General features: G+C 37.9%; 1 protein-coding gene across 1 annotated transcript in view; it reads right to left on the bottom strand.

The window, feature by feature from the left end:
- Positions 1-16,609, bottom strand: part of SPG11 (SPG11 vesicle trafficking associated, spatacsin) — a 75,512-nt gene that overhangs the window by 48,826 nt on the left and 10,077 nt on the right. Inside the window, exons 7-15 of the mRNA XM_081229614.1 lie at positions 15,623-15,768; positions 10,595-10,727; positions 8,130-8,285; positions 7,543-7,718; positions 5,547-5,723; positions 4,602-4,673; positions 4,185-4,312; positions 3,684-3,865; positions 2,740-2,953 (exon numbers count right to left, since the gene is read on the bottom strand). Coding sequence (XP_081085740.1) covers positions 2,740-2,953; positions 3,684-3,865; positions 4,185-4,312; positions 4,602-4,673; positions 5,547-5,723; positions 7,543-7,718; positions 8,130-8,285; positions 10,595-10,727; positions 15,623-15,768 — 1,384 coding nt within the window. The remainder of the gene's footprint in view (positions 1-2,739; positions 2,954-3,683; positions 3,866-4,184; positions 4,313-4,601; positions 4,674-5,546; positions 5,724-7,542; positions 7,719-8,129; positions 8,286-10,594; positions 10,728-15,622; positions 15,769-16,609) is intronic.

Raw genomic sequence — 16,609 nt, 5'->3', positions numbered from 1 at the left:
TTCCTAGATTTTTGGTAAAATAAATTTCCACTTCCATGATTACAAATGAGGAAGAACATCTTCTCATATGTTTATTGGCCATTTGTGTTTCCTCTTTTGTGAAATGTCTATGTGTGCTGGTATCTTTCCCCTCCAGATCCAAGCTCTACTCTCCTGCTCTGCGTCCCTGGAGGCTCACCTGTATGGGTTGCTCTAGAAGACTCCTGTGCCCTCAGGTTTCTGTTTTGGTTTCGTCTCCTATGGGAGACTCCCATCGGGAGATAAGAACTAAAGTAAAAGGGAGGATGGGGATACCTTGGCGCTCTCTGTGTGAGGTGGCAGCAGGCTGGCTGACATTCTCCACTAAGAGACACAACTCCTGCCAGGCAGCTCCCTTGGTCTCAGTAACTGTTGTCTTCCTTTGCCCCGTCAGGCCTTTTAGAAAGCACTCCCTACTCCCAAGGTCATGAAGATATTCTTCCCTACCTTCTAAAAGCATTATAATTTGTACATTTTACATTTAGGTTTTAAAATCTACCTGGAATTGATTTTATGCATGATATAAGGCAGAGGGTCCAATTTCATTTCCCCCATATAGCTATCTAGTTATCCCAACCCCATTTGTTGAAAAGACTATTCTTTCCTCCAAAAAGACTGTTCTGCAGTGCCACCTCTGTCATATATAAGGTGAGCATACATATATAAGTCTGTTTCAGGGCTTCCCCAGTGGCACAGTGGTTAAGAGTCTGCCTGCCAATGCAGGGGACACGGGTTCGATCCCCGGTCTGGGAAGATCCCACATGCCACGGAGCAACTAAGCCCATGCACCACAACTACTGAGCCTGCACTCTAGAGCCCATGAGCCACAACTACTGAGCCCACATGCCACAACTACTGAAGCTCGCACACCTAGAGCCTGTGCTCTGCAACAAGACAAGCCACCGCAATGAGAAGCCCGCACACTGCAACGAAGAGCAGCCCCTGCTCACTGCAACTAGAGAAAGCCCGTGCGCAGCAACGAAGACCCAATGCAGCCAAAAATAAATAAATAAAAATAATTTTTTTAAAAAAAGTCTGTTTCTATGCTCACTCTTCTGTCTTAATTGCTATAGCTTTAGAGTAAGTTTTAATATCTGGTAAGGCAAGTTCTTCTTTTTCAGGGTTGTTCTTGACCCTCTGAATTTCCATATAAATATTTATAATCAGCTTGTCAAATCCATTGCTGGGATTTTTATTGAGATTGCACTATATCTAAAGAGCAACTTGGGAAGAATTGATAGCAGGTTTGTCTTGTTCCAAATCTAAAGAGAATGCTTGTGATGTTTCACCATTAAGTATAATATTAGTTGGAAGATTTTTTGTTAACACCTCTTTAAAGTTAAGGAAGTTTGCAGCTATTCCTAGTTTGCTAATAGGTTTTATTATAAATAGATGTTGAATTTTATCAAATGCTTTTCTGTATCTATCAGGTGGTATGATTTTTTCCCTTTCATCTGTTAATATAGTAGATCTCACTAATTCATTATTGTCATAATTCATGTTAAAACACATATATATCATCTTTATAAACAACCAAGTATGAAGCAAAATATTTGATAAGCATACAAGTTATACAAAAGTCTACTTTCAGCAAACAAGAAGAAAAGGATTTAGTGCAATGAAAAGAACAGTGACTAGAAAGTCAGGGGTAAAATGATTGAAGCCTGTAAGTAACTGGATTAGGCAAAGCTCTTAACTTCTTTAGATCTCCCTCTCCACATCTTTAAGTTGGGTAGGACAGTACAGTTATACTTCCCCAATAAGTATAAATATAAAAGAATACATGGGAAATAATTTTAAGAAACTTAAAAATTAACAAATATGTTAAGTCTCATATTATTTTGACAGCTTAGGGAGATAGGTTGAGCTCTATGAAATTGCTGATATTCAACCATTTTTCACCTCTACAAACGGCAAGTTCACATGGTTCAAGCTAACAATTATTTTTAGAAATGAATTAAAAGTTTAAATTCTTGGGCATCCCTGGTGGCGCAGTGGCTGAGAATCTGCCTGCCGATGCAGGGGACATGGGTTCGAGCCCTGGTCTGGGAAGATCCCACATGCCGCGGAGCAACTGGGCCCGTGAGCCACAACTACTGAGCCTGCACGTCTGGAGCCTGTACTCCACAACAGGAGAGGCCGCGATAGTGAGAGGCCCGTGCACCGCAACGAAGAGTGGCCCCCGCTTGCTGCAACTAGAGAGAGCCCTCGCACAGAAACTAAGACCCAACGCAGCCAAAAATAAACAAATAAATAAATTAATTTTTTAAAAAAAGTTTAAAGTCTTCAGTTATCACTTCAAGTGATACTTCCCCTCACTATTTTCTTAATTGAGCAGTCCTCTTTAGTTCAAGGCCATACATGGCGCACGGGTGCAGTGACAGTACTGAGAAGAGTGGGAAACATTATAGGATACTAAGGTATCCTCATCTCAAGCTCTTGTCACTTGGTCCTTGTACCCCCATGGAGAGCGTACCATTTCTACCCCAAAGCATATACAGTGTTTTGGGGAGAATCTTCATCTAGAATTTGAGAGCCTATTCACTACCTAATGTTAAATGCATGTGATTTTAAAACCTCAATATACAATAATGCCCTTTCAATTTTAAAATATCAATATTATGAAACAATGTCATATTAGATTTATGGCAGTTCAGAGGAAAAGTTGCACCACTGTATTTTATTGTTCTTCCTTTTACACATCCCCATAGTTTACAGTACCTGGCCAGCGTATCTAAAATTTCATTCCTCATGTAGTTGTTGCAGCGAGTATTCTGATCAACAACGTCAACAGTCAGAGGGGGCCATTTGTTCTGCTGAAGTGAGGCATGACTATTCCGGGTCTGAAATTCTCCAATCCACAAGATAATGCTGAACCAATCATGGCGAGCTGTGAGGTATCTCCAGAGGGCTTCGGGAGAATATGATTTATATTCTACATTAAGAACAAAAAAAATACATTTTAAAATAGCAATGAATGATGATTACTGACACAAAGCTCAACACTAATTGAATAAATATGATGATCTGGACAAATATCTATATAACAGATGAATTATTCAGGCCCTCTGCTTCTTTTACTATTTTCCTCTTTTGTGGTGTCGTTCATTTTATAATCAATATATCAGCTGGAGGAAGAGCTAAATGTTTCTTCTCATTACTACAGTGGTTAAATGAAACTTGGGAATTTTCTGTTTCATTTACCTTTTCAGCCCTCTTTTTCCCTTTTCTTTTCCTTAATATAAATAAAAACTCTGGCTATAATAATAAACACGAATTTGACACCCTATGAATTACCACTGTTTGCCAGTGTTAGTTATTCCCCAGAGCCCTGGTATGATACAGATCCTCAGTTTAAATAAGAAGAAACCAAAGACTATTTGGAAAATCAAAGAATGTCACTCTGAGGCGGGGAAGAGAACTCTTAGCCTTGAAATCTCAATTCACTGAACAACGTGACTTTTCTCTTTCACTATTACATTATAAATCCCTTACAAAAACCTCAAGAAAAAGGGCTCAATGTAATGACTTGCATTTTAAAGTAACTGAATATATTTTTTCCCCAAAAGGAATTCTAAAATGAGGACACACCAAAATATTCAAATACCAATGCCTAATTTAATCCTCATTCACTATGTTCAGATTTTAGGCTCTTTCACACTTGCCTTCTGGACTTATCCTGGGGAGAAGGATGGATTCTTGTGTTAGTTGATTCCACCACTGAGCCCAAGTTAACACAATTCTGTGATCTTGCTTGTTAAGTTTATCTGTATCTTTATGATCATATTTCAGGAATGAGTCCAAAACAGACTTGTGCTTGAAAAAATCCTGTTCCTTTATTGAATACCTAAAAGAGCAATATGAAATTTTTTTAATTTTGGAGGAAAAAGCATCATTCCTTCTTCTCTGCTCAAGAAGTTCTACTCTTTTGGGGAAAACAAAATTCAATACTCTTAATTTTGTATTTATTATCTTAAAAATATATATCTGATTATGCACATATTGAAATGACAGGGAATTCCTAAGTCCCTTCTAGATGATACAAGTTTTATCTTAATAAGGAATGTAAGCTCAGTTCCACATAAAAAGTCCATGCTAACAGTTATAAGCTAAGTCTTGTCTACAATATTCTTCCCATGTTATAAAAAGGGGGCTAATGAGACTACCTGGGAAAAGACTGGATCTGCATATTTTCTTGGAAATGTCCTGAATAAAACTTCTCAACTTGATGCACGAAGTCTATAGTTCTTTTTTCTTTTTCAGAAAAATAATTTTTTTCTTTTAAAGTTTCAACCTTGAATAAAAAGTAATTAAAGCAGTGACCTCACAAAAATCAAGAACATTTGCAAAACAAATGTCATGATATTAAATATCATTTAAGAATTGTGTTTTGAATTTTTGAGGCAATGTATGTATTCACACAAGTTTTCCTTTACCACAAATGCAAAATGATCATTTAAAAAGACAAAAGAGTTGTCATATTTTTACTTACTGGGTATTAGTTGAATATTAAAATAATTCGTTTTGAAGTTTCACCAACATTTACTAGAAAATGTAAACTACTTAGTCTCACCTTTACCTACCAAAAAGTCCCGTACGTTTTTATCACTTGTATAGAAGCATATCTTGAGCAACTGGTCTTTTACATTAAAGCCCTGAAGTAAACACAGAAAATCAAGAAAACTTACAATTTGTAATGGAGCTATTTTGAACATAAATATATGTTAAATACAGAAGTACTCTATTATAGACATATGCCTTGTTAGAATTCCACAACTTTTCAGCTCTTGTAAACATTCATCTTCTACATTTATCATGCATATTTACTTCCTATCCCTAAAGTCCTTAAGGCACTTTGTTTGCCAGAAGAAAGGCAGCACATAGAACAATTTAGGGTAATGCCAGGCTACCATAGTACCAAAATTACAGTTATCTGTTATGATGATTCACTTGAAGACAAAAGTCTGTGTAAATAACAACCTTTACATAATTTCACTCCTCTGAACTTCCAGAAAGTTACCATGGGCAAGACCTCAACCACGCAGATGAGGCCCAGATCTCAGCTTTGTCCAGGAACCCCACCTCTAGGACATTCCCTTCTCAAATGAAGTAAAACCATGGAACACAAAGTAAAGGTAAAAGCCATTGGAAAGTTCAAATGGAGATATAAGAGGTCACACAGACAATAAAGAATGTCCCCCAACAAATAATGAGGTCCTGTGCATGCTCTGACATGTGTGAAACCTTTTATGAGAAACACTGTCTCCTTCTAACCAAAGTACCAAATCTAACAGAGAACAAATGATGGAAATTCCAATCAAAAATTTCTTCAAGAAAGTTCTTAGTACTAAAGAATGTTTCCCAGTATTACTGTCATAATTTCCTAGTAAAAGTTACACAAATTTCTTAGTTTGTGACACATCTATGAATACAAATCAATTTTTCTATCAACCAGAAATTATATTAAATACATAAGAGAACTTCTCTTACATTAGAGACTTTATGATCAAACAGATTATGCCACTTACCATATTCTTCAAAAGCTCAGAGGCTTCCTTTATATTATTCTTTTTCAAATTGTCAAAGACCAAATCTAGGCCTATTCTAATCAACTCCTCGAGTCTTTGAGCAGAATGACTGTTAATCCTGAAGAAAGTTTGTGCCTCTGGTATTTTGTTGTTTAAAATGGCATTGGCAATAACTTCCTAGGAAAGAAGGAAGGAAGAAAAATATTTGTTTTTGAGTTCCTTTTTATTACCTTATTATGATTATCAACATGGGACTTATACATTTACTGAGTACCTCAATAAGGGACTTTTACTGAAAACCTTCTACTAGATTTGGGGCTTTGCACACGGGACATGAATTGACCAAAAGATGGACTCTGCTCTCTAGGAGGTTTTAGACTAGTAGAAGAAATGCAAATAAAGCCCTGATTATAGTACTGTATGATAAGGGTGATGATATAGGTATCCCAGGGTTCCAGAGAGGAGGGTCCAGAAAAGGAACATCTAAATAAGAGAGATGAAAAAAAAAAAGAAAAGGTTTCCTAGTAGAGATGACTGATGAAGTAAAAGTTTTAAAGACAAGTATGTGTTACACACGTTTATTGAAAAAAGAACATGTGTTCCAAAAAGAGAGAATATTATATGCAGAGGCATAAAGGCAAGAAACAGTATCAAACATTCAGAGAACTCCAAATTACTTAATATAACTGGACAAAAAGCTGAAGAGAGTAGCAGGCAAGACTTGAAAGAAAAGCAAAGGCTCCATCGTAAAGGGCATTGTGTGTGTGAGATGGATTTTATCCTGAAACTTATGCAGAGCCACGGAAGGATCTTAAAAGCAAGGGTGATACAATCATATATATATTTTAGGAAGATATATATATATTTTAAAAAGAACATGCATTCATATGCATGTTTTTGGAGACAGCGTCCACTGCTTTCATCAAAGTGGACTGTAACCTCCCCTAAAATTAGATTTTAATTTAATTTTTTTAATCTTTTGGCTGCACCCTGTGGCATGTGGGATCTTAGCTCCCCTACCAGGGATGGAACCCGTGCCCCCTGCAGTGGAAGCGCAGAGTCTTATTCACTGGACCGCCAGGGAGGTCCCTCCCCTCAAATTAGAAATCAATGATTATGAGTAAAAAGAGCAGAAGACCATGGATGAAGCCATGGAGCACATTAAAAGAGGGGAAAACAGTACATGAAACCTGCGAAGGAGCTGCGAAGAGGGAAGCCCAAAAGAGTGGAAAGAAAATCAAGTAATTTTTGGCTAGAGAATGATTAAGAGACAGAAAATGCAGTCACAGCAGGTACTTCCCTACCCTTCCACCCCAAGAAGAGCAGTCTTGTGAACCTGGCAGCATCTCAACCTTATCAACTTTCAAACCCTATCAATTCTGATCCTCTGGGTTAAGCTATTCTGGCCTTTGTCTTTCCAATGCCAACACTCTCCAAGAGGTTAGAGGAATTCTTCCAGTCCCTAGTCAGAAAAAAGAATCAGAGTTTGGCTGTATTAACTTATACTATAAAAGGAAAGGCAAGTTGATAAATACAGGAAACTTAATTTACAAAATATCTTAACTAGAATCTGAGATAAGACTCGAATATACTTCTAAGCAATAATGTCATAAAACAAAATTTTCCTAAGATAGAATCAACAGCAGCAATTTGATTTATTCAAGGGTCAGGCAGAATGCATAAGTCCAAAGTGCCAGGCCCTAGACATTGAAGGAGTGACAGTTCACAATGAGTTGGGGGTTGGATGTTTGTCCCTGGATCCAAATGGGCAGATCTGGCATAAAGAGGGAGCTTATCTGTGTTCTGAATTAAATAAATGAAACTTGTAGACATAAATTTGAAGTTGTGCCCAGAGATCCAAAAATCTATAAAACCTAAAACCCTTGCCAAAGATTCTGAATCACAAGTGTACAGATTCTAAATTCTGTTTCTTCTATCGTTTTCTCAGATCCTCTAAATCTGGCAAATAAAAGAAGTGATAATTACTCATATTTACCTCAACGCTGAGCTTCTCCCATATATTGCTCTCCTTTACTTTGGGGACATTTTCATTTACATCATATTCATCTATAGCATCTGTTAGCTTCCAAGGAAACTTTATCATGAAGGTTCGAAGTTCATTAATGTAGCTGGTCAAAATGTTCACTCCTTTCTGTAGATGTTCATCTAGCCCTATGGAAAACACCAATGTGCCAATTTCATATACATAAATGTGTGTGTGTGTGTGCGTGTGCACGCAGACAGAATAAACCATGAGCTATTATAATTATAAAGAAGTTTACAAAATGGCAAAATTCAAACTCAGCGTTTTCATGTCAAACAAAAAATCTCTGGGCTTTCTCCTATTTACAAGTACGTCCATGTTTTAATATAACCCTTTTCACCCTCTTCACAATGATTAGTTCTTTCTGCCAAATTTCCCAGTATTAAAACCCCATTCACTCACTCAGTTACACACTGACTTTACCCAACCTAAGCAAATGGCACTCCCCGGCTTATGCTCTCTCACGCAATAGGACCACTTATATCTCTGTCCTGACATAAGAATGGACTAATTATCCCCTTCTTTGCTGCTGTTCTTACCTTCATTGTGAATAAAAAGCTCCTTTATTTGTTTGTTAAGGAAAGACAGTGTAAGATTAAGCAATTGTTCCGAAAAGTGTTTGCTCTGAGTTTCAGAATCATTTTCTCTAATTGCTGAGCAAAGTAAATCCAATGCTGGTGTCAGCTCTTCCACATCTGAGGAAAAACCAAAGAAAGGAACATGAAGAACACCAGGATACTCCCAGTAAAATTAACCTATCCAGAAATACCATGCTGCCATAACTTAAAACATAAGACAAAGACTAGGGCTTCCCTGGTGGCTCAGTGGTTGAGGGTCCGCCTGCCGATGCAGGGGACGGGGGTTCGTGCCCCGGTCCGGGAGGATCCCGCGTGCCGCGGAGCAGCTGGGCCCGTGGGCCGTGGCCGCTGGGCCTGCGCGTCCGGAGCCTGTGCTCCGCGGCGGGAGAGGCCATAGCAGTGGGAGGCCCGCGTACCACAAAAAAAAAAAAAAAAGACAAAGACTAATGTCATTCTCCAAAAGCTCACAAAACTTTCATGAAGACTCATTACTTGCAAACTTTAGCTACTCTACTTACTACTAGTCATCATTTACTGGTACTACTAGTAACTACAATTTTGCTGACCAACTACTGTATTTTAAATACTGTACTTGGTGTTTTATAAATGTTATCTCATTTATTCCATTTAACAACCTGAGAGGTAGGTGTTATAGCCCCCTTTCCACAGATGAGGAAACTGAGGTTTAGAGAGGATAAATAACTTGTCCAAGCTAATTTGAAAGTAAGTGGCACAGAGAGAATTTGAATTTAAGCATGTCTGATTCCAAAACCATTCTCTTAAACACACAGGTGAAAGCAAGGCCCCTGAATCCTCTTATTTGCCAGCTTCAAATAAATAAAATGATTCCTGTCTATCTTAGCATTGGCCCCACCTCTAGAATTGTACCTGTGTGAGAATGATGGGAAACATGGATTTTACCCTGAGAAAGCAGGTAAAGTTAGTCCTATGCTTCTTGTTTCCAGATCCATCCCCACCCTTTAAGGAAAAGCAGTGCAGCTGAGAGTGGAGTAAGGAGTAATCACTGACCACCCAACAGCAGAAGTGAGTGATGACCATATAATCATTGATGGAATCCCCCTCAACACCACAAACCAGGCCTTTCTCTATAAATTCAAGCAGACTTAAAAAAAACAATGGAGCATTAAAAAGTTAGCAATTTGGGCCTCCCTGGTGGCGCAGTGGTTGAGAGTCCGCCTGCCGATGCAGGGGATACGGGTTCGTGCCCCGGTCTGGGAGGATCCCATATGCCGCGGAGCGGCTGGGCCCGTGAGCCATGGCCGCTGGGCCTGCGCATCCGGAGCCTGTGCTCCGCAACGGGAGAGGCCACAACAGTGAGAGGCCCGCATACCGCAAAAAGAAAAAAAAAAAAAAAAAAAAAAAAAAAAAAAAAAGTTAGCAATTCAAGAGGGAGGAGACCAAACTCTGCACGCAAAACAAAAGAGAATGTTTTTAAAAAAGAAAATTTCTAATCCACATTGTCAGTAAGGACTAACGTTAAACTGATAGAAAAAGTAGGTTGACATTTTCTCCACTTAAGAGTACAAATTGGTGAAACTTTTCTGGAGGATAATTTATAAAAAAATTTAAGAATGTAAATTGTGTGTCTCTTTGACCTGTGAATTCCACATCTAGAAATTAATCCCAATAATTGTACATATGTGAAATTACACAAACACACAGCATTTATAGCACATTGCCAATAATAGTAAAAATTAGAATCAACCTAAATGTGTAATAGGAGTTTGGTTGGGTAAATTATGGTACAGCCCATACAATGAAATTCTATGCCACCATAAATAATAGGTATATCTATCATTATCAAGAAAGATGTCTGTAACATATTATCAAGTGAAAAAAAAAAGCAGATTATAAAACTTTATGTACAAGGGAAAACACACTTTATTACCCTGTCCCTCTAAAGAGAGGATTTGCATGACAACCTGGTCCAAGAAGAAAAGCAGAGCTCTCGTTTATTAAAAATGAAAGCCAAAGTCTTGAAATGAAGTGTTGCTAATGTAGCAAAAAACCAGAAGAGTCAGGCTGAAAAGTCTTATAACAAGTCCCAGTCCCCAACTCAGCCAGCTGCACTGCCACTATACATCAATATCTCAGACAACTGCAAGCGCTGGAAATTTTTGCAAATGAAGTTTATTCTCTTTTGAATAAAATTCTCCTGAATTTGAAAGATCATCTCTTCTTTGCATACCAAAGATACAAAGCACAGTACAGGATATGAATAATCAACACATATGATAAGAACATTTATAGATTCTCACAACTATCTCAAGATTCCAGAAAGTAAATAAAATGTTATGACTGACTCCTGGCAAATAAATAAGTCATCAGAAAACAAAACAATAATTTGAAAGTGATTAAAAAGGAAAAATGATAAATACAAATGTAGAAGTCTCTACTCTACTTACGTTTTAAATATAAATGGGATGGAAAGTGATCAAACTGATCAGGTACAGAAGATTTTGAGGATGGACTCAAAAGATTTTCCTTGCTCTTCAAAAAGAAATCTACTGTGTCCAGTTGACGATTTTCTATTCCTGCCTGAGGTGGGAGAAAAAAATTACAATAGGAAAAAAAATTGGGATACAGATTTTTTAAACTTTACAACTTAATGTACTAACACAAAGAGACACAGGCTATTTATGTATGTATGTATGTATGTATGTATGTATGTATGTATGTATGTATTTATTTATTTACTTATTTACTTATTTATTTATGGCTGTGTCAGGCCTTTAGTTGCAGCACGCGGGATCTTCGTTGAGGCATGCAGGATCTTTCATCTAGTTGGGGCATGCGGGTTTTCTCTCTCTAGTTGTGATGTGCAGGCTCCAGGGCACGTGGGCTCTGTAGCTGTGGTGTGCAGGTTCCAGAGCACGTGGGCTCTCTAGTTTGTGGCACGCAGGCTCTCTAGTTGAGGCGCGTGAGTTCAGTAGTTGTGGCGTGCGGGCTTAGTTGCCCCGCAGCATGTGGGATCTTAGTTCCCTGACCAGGGATCGAATCCGCGTCCTCTGCATTGGAAGCCAGGTTCTTTACCACTGGACCACCAGGGAAGTCCCCACAAGGCTATCTTTATCTTGCAAGAGTACCTGAGTTCTAGTGAGGATTCTGACAATGACCATGTGACTTGGGGCAAGTCTCTGTAACCTTTCTGAACATCAGTTCTGCTTTAGTTCTACAATTCTGTAATTCTAACACCATTCAAAGCTAGGTACTCAGGGATCACCCTCACAGTTATCGTCTATTTGAATTAAAATGTTAAAGCAGTATGATAAAAAGTTAAACTGAAAAAGCAGGCTAAGTACAGACTCCCATTTCTAAAGTAGGCATCTGAGGAAAGTTTTCTATAAAGAACACGTAAAAATCACAGATTTAAAAATATATATACAGTTGACCCTTGAACAACTCAGGAGTTAGGGACGCTGACGCTCCCATGCAGTGGAAAACCCATGTATAACTCTACAGTCATCACTCTGAATCAGAGGTTCCACATCCATGTATTCAACCAGCCTTGGATTGTGCAGTACTGTAGCACTCACTATTGAAAAAAGTCATCATACAAGCGGACCTGCGCAGCTCAAACCCATGTTGTTCAAGGGTCAATTACATGTGTGTGTTTATAAAGTATACTTTTAAAGGCTCAGTTGAACTGGAAAGAAAGAGAAAAATCCTCAGAGAGTACAAACAAATCTCTGATGACCTAAATAAAGCAGGGGCTGAAAAACAGGGCCCACCAACCAAATTCAATTCCTGTCTGTCTTTGTAAATGAAGTTTTATGGGAACACGGCCACATCCGTTCATTTACCTATTGTCAATGGCTATAATGGCATATCTGAGTATTTGTAACAGAAATCTTCCTGGAAAGCCTAAACTATTTATTCTCTGGTCCTTGACAAAATAAGTTTCCCATGCCTAGCCTAAAGCACTGTGCCTAAGAATCACCTGGAGAGCTTGTTAAAATGTGGATTGCTGAGCCCATTCCCCAGAGATTCTGATTCCCTAAGTCTGGGGTGGGGCCTGAAAATTTACATTTCTAATAAATCTGCAGGAGATGGTGATGCTGCTGGTCTGGGGACCACACTGAGAATCAATGGGCTGAAGTTCTGGGTGCTAGGCCAGGCAGGCTAGGTGAGAGGTATTGGTGAAAGTTATGTGTGAAGGAAGAAAAGAGAGGATAAACCTAGGGTCTATGCACAGTGAAAATCTCCAAAAGAAGATGAACTAGAAAAATTACTCCACCAGAGGGAGACCATAAACAAGCCATGCCTTTGCACTAGGTAGTGAAAGGAAAAACTATATTATGTATGGTTAAATAAGAATATTATTGCTCTCAGGAGATATATGTTAAAGTACTTAGAATGAAAAGTTACAAAGTTTGCAACTTTCAAATAGTTCAGCAAAAATAAGTACACATACAGTTAAAACAAATGGCAAAATGTTAACAGTCGGTAAATGGGAAAGAGGTAAATGGATGCTCATTTTACGATTTTTATAATTTTTCTATAAATTTGAAAAATTTCAAAATAACACATTAAAAAATGATGAACAAATAGTAATTCTAGAAATTAAAAAAATAAAAATTGAAACTACTCAGTGGATGTATTTAATACCAGATTAGATATAGCTGAAAAGAGAAGTAACGAGCTGAAAGAGTGATATAAAGGAACTATCCAAAGACATGAGTTAAGAGAGGCTAAGAGAAACTGAGGAAAGTATGAAAATTCTAACTACTTCTGACTGAAGTACCATTGTGACAACTGAAAAATGCACATTCAATTTTCACACACATGGAACATTTATGAAACTGAGTACTTACTAGGCTATACCTGAGTCTCAACAAATTCACTCGTCTGTATGTGGGGGGAGACTAAGGCCAAAACAATGCTGTAATCCCACATCATCCTAATTAAACTCACTACATGGACACACTATGTATAAAGACAGAGGCTTTACAGTCACACTGCCTGGGTTTAAACCCTGGTGCTACTGCTTAGTGTCCAAGTATATCTGTATTAGAATTCACAACCTCTCTGTGTTCCCTCACCTATAAAATGGAAATAATAAACAGTATTTATCTATAGATAAGAAAATTAATGAGCTAGCATCTGACTATTAACATTAATATTTAGGAAAAATAACTATAGGAAATAACCTAAGAGTAAACACTATTCCTTCTGAATAATAGATTTATAAGAGACTAATTTTCTTTTTTCTCCCATTCTCAAATTTTCTACAATAAATATTTTGTAGTATATAAAGGTAAGTTTTTCAACAAATGGTGCTGGACTACTGAATATCCACATGCAAAAGAATGAGGTTGGGTGCCTTCCACTGACCATACATAAAAATTAATCAAAATGCATCAAAGACCTAAACGTAAGAGCTAAACCTATAAAACTCTTATAAGAGTAAATCTTCATGACCTCAGAATAGGCACTCGTTTCTTAGATATGACACCAAAAGCCCAGGTGACCAAAAAAACAAAAAACAAAAAACCCCAAATTAAAAACTTTTGTGTTTCAAAGGACACCATCAAGAAGGTGAAAAGACAACCCACAGAACAGGAGAAAATATTTACAAATCATATATCTCGTAAAGGTCTAGAATACAGAAAGAACTCTCAGAATTCAAAAATAAAAACAAATAACTCAATTACAAAATGAACAAAGGATTTAAGCAGACATTTCTCCAAAGAGATACACACATGGCCAATAAGCATTTGAAAACATGTTCAACACACAGTCATTAGGAAATGCAAGTCAAAACCACAATAAGATACCACTTCACTTTGACTTCACAGCTAGTAGGATGGCTATGATAATAAAAAATTGGACAATAGGGACTTCCCTGGTGGCTCAGTGGTTGAGAGTCCGCCTGCCAATGCAAGGGACACAGGTTCGAGCCCTGGTCCGGGAGGATCCCACATGCCGCAGAGCAACTAAGCCCGTGCGCCACACTACTGAGCCTACGTTCTAGAGCCCGTGAGCCACAACTACTGAAGCCTGCACGCCTAGAGCCCATGCTCCGTAACAAGAGAAGCCACCACAACGAAAAGCCCGCGTGCCACAACGAAGACCCAACATAGCCATAAATAAAATAAATAAATTTATTTTTTAAAAAATTGGACAATAACAAGTTTTGGTGAGAATGGAGAGCTACAGGAACTCCCATACATTGCTGGTGGGAATGTAAAATAGTGTAACCACTGTGAAACTGTGAAAACAGTTTGGTGGTTCTTCAGAAAGTTAAATGACTTCATAATTCCACTGCCAGGTGTATACCCAAGAGAAATAAACACACATGACGACACAAAAACTAGTACACCACCTTTCATAGCAGGATAATTCCTAACAGCCAAAAAGGAAAAACCACCTAAATGTCCATCGACTGATGAATGGATAAAAAATATCTGCTTTATCCACATAATGGAATGTTATTCAGCCATAAAAACGAATGAAGTATTGACACATGCTACATGGATGAGCCTTGAAAACATGCCAAATGAAAGAAGCCAGTCATGAAAGGCCACATTTTTTATAATTCCATTTATATGAAATTGTCAGAATAGGCAAATCCAGAGACAGAAACGAGATTTAAGTGTTTGGAAATTAGGGTTTGTGAGGAATTGGGAGTGACTGCTAATGGGTATGCTGTTTCTCTTTGGGGTGATGAAAATGTTATGGAATTAGACAGGATGGTTGTATAACTCTGAATATACTAAAAACCACTGAATTGTACATTAGAGAGGTGAATTTTATGGTATGTACATTATATCTCAATAAAGCTGCCACTAAAAAAACAGTCCGGTACATAACATTATTAACTTCCAGTTTTTGACCTTGCTGGGCTGTGTGGTACAGTAGAAAGTGCCCTGATTTTGATCCTAGACCCTGCCTTATTAGTATGGCTATGGGCCACTCACTCAACCCTTCTGAGCCTTACATTTTTCATCTGTAAAATGAAATGAATAAAAACTACCCAACTCGTCCCATGTGGTTATTTTAGCACAATTTAGAGAATGCATAAAAAAGAGTGTTTGTGAACTATAAAATGCTACATAAATTCAGGTATGTCACTACCACAGCTGGATTAGAGGATTAGGGGCTATAGAGTAGGAATAAGAGATCACTCCTGCTCGAGCTTTCCACAGCTTGTTTCCACTTCATTTATTCTCATCAGCTTATTGTTGCCTCCAACTCTTGTAACTTTTTTTTCTTAAATAGTGTTTATTATAATCTTTTATCTTTTAAAGCCAAAAAGGGTAAACTGCTAAGCAAAATAAGGGTAACAAAACAGCCAAAACTAAGCAAATGGATGGGTAGAGGCTACAGATCCTTTGCTGCTAGGTTAAATGAATCTCCGAAATTGTTAGTCAAATAAGGGTAGGTAACAGAAAATAACCAAGCAAAGTTCTACAGACAGTTAATTCTGTTACCTCCAGCGCATGTATGGGGATGGAGCACCTCCCCCAGCCATTGAGATGGCAAAGAGAGTCCACAGTGCTGGCACTTCCATGGATCATTAGCCTATTTAAAACTTCCTCTTGAGTCAAACCAAACAAAATCAGAGAGAGTCCATCTTCTATAAGAAAAAAAAGTTAGCTTTAATAAATTATTAGGAGTTAGGTTTTAGGATTATGACAGGAATTTCTAATTACTCAATACTTCAGCACTGTAATTACAAATAGATTTATTGGGTACTAGTAACTAATGACCTTAGGTAATAAATTCATCATAACTTTTCAAAGAATGTTATTTTTTACAACAGTAACTGCAAGGCAAATGCTCATAAGAACAATGCATCCTATGAAGTAACATTGAACCTCTCTTTTCTACATTGTACTGTATTGCACAATCAATACCTGGAACCTTTAACTATTTACCGAGATGTCACATTTCTGGTTTACTCAAATAAAACAATTAATAGCATGCTCTTGACACAAAGAAATACATGATTACCAAAATTGAGATACTGAAGAAGAAACACATGGTTAGTTCAATGAGAACACTCAGTAGCTTTATAGGTTATGGCATAAATGCTGAATCAATGTGTATCTGACACACCAAACCCAAATGCCTATGGGACCAAACAGGTGGGGAGAAGAAGTGCAAGAAAACCTAACCTGAAAGAAACTAACCCATCTAAGAGCACTGAAATTTGGCTCCAATCCATAAATTACTATGAGGGATGAGGGGCAGTGTGGCAGATCTTTTAATTTTTCAGTAACAACTGAAATTCCAGATTTTGTGTGAAACCCTCTAATTTTACATGTTTATAATAAATAAAATCTTTTTTAAAAAGCCTAGGTAGGGCTTCCCTGGTGGCACAGTGGTTGAGAGTCCGCCGGCAGATGCAGGGGACACGAGCTCGTGCCCAGGTCCGGGAAGATCCCACATGCCGCAGAGCAGCTGGGCCCGTGAGC

The sequence above is a fragment of the Mesoplodon bidens genome (assembly GCF_964165515.1).
Source record: "Mesoplodon bidens genome assembly, chromosome: 3".
Lineage (NCBI taxonomy): Eukaryota > Metazoa > Chordata > Mammalia > Artiodactyla > Ziphiidae > Mesoplodon > Mesoplodon bidens.
The sequence above is the reverse complement of the archived record's forward strand: the minus strand, read 5'-3'. Positions and strand labels throughout refer to the sequence as shown.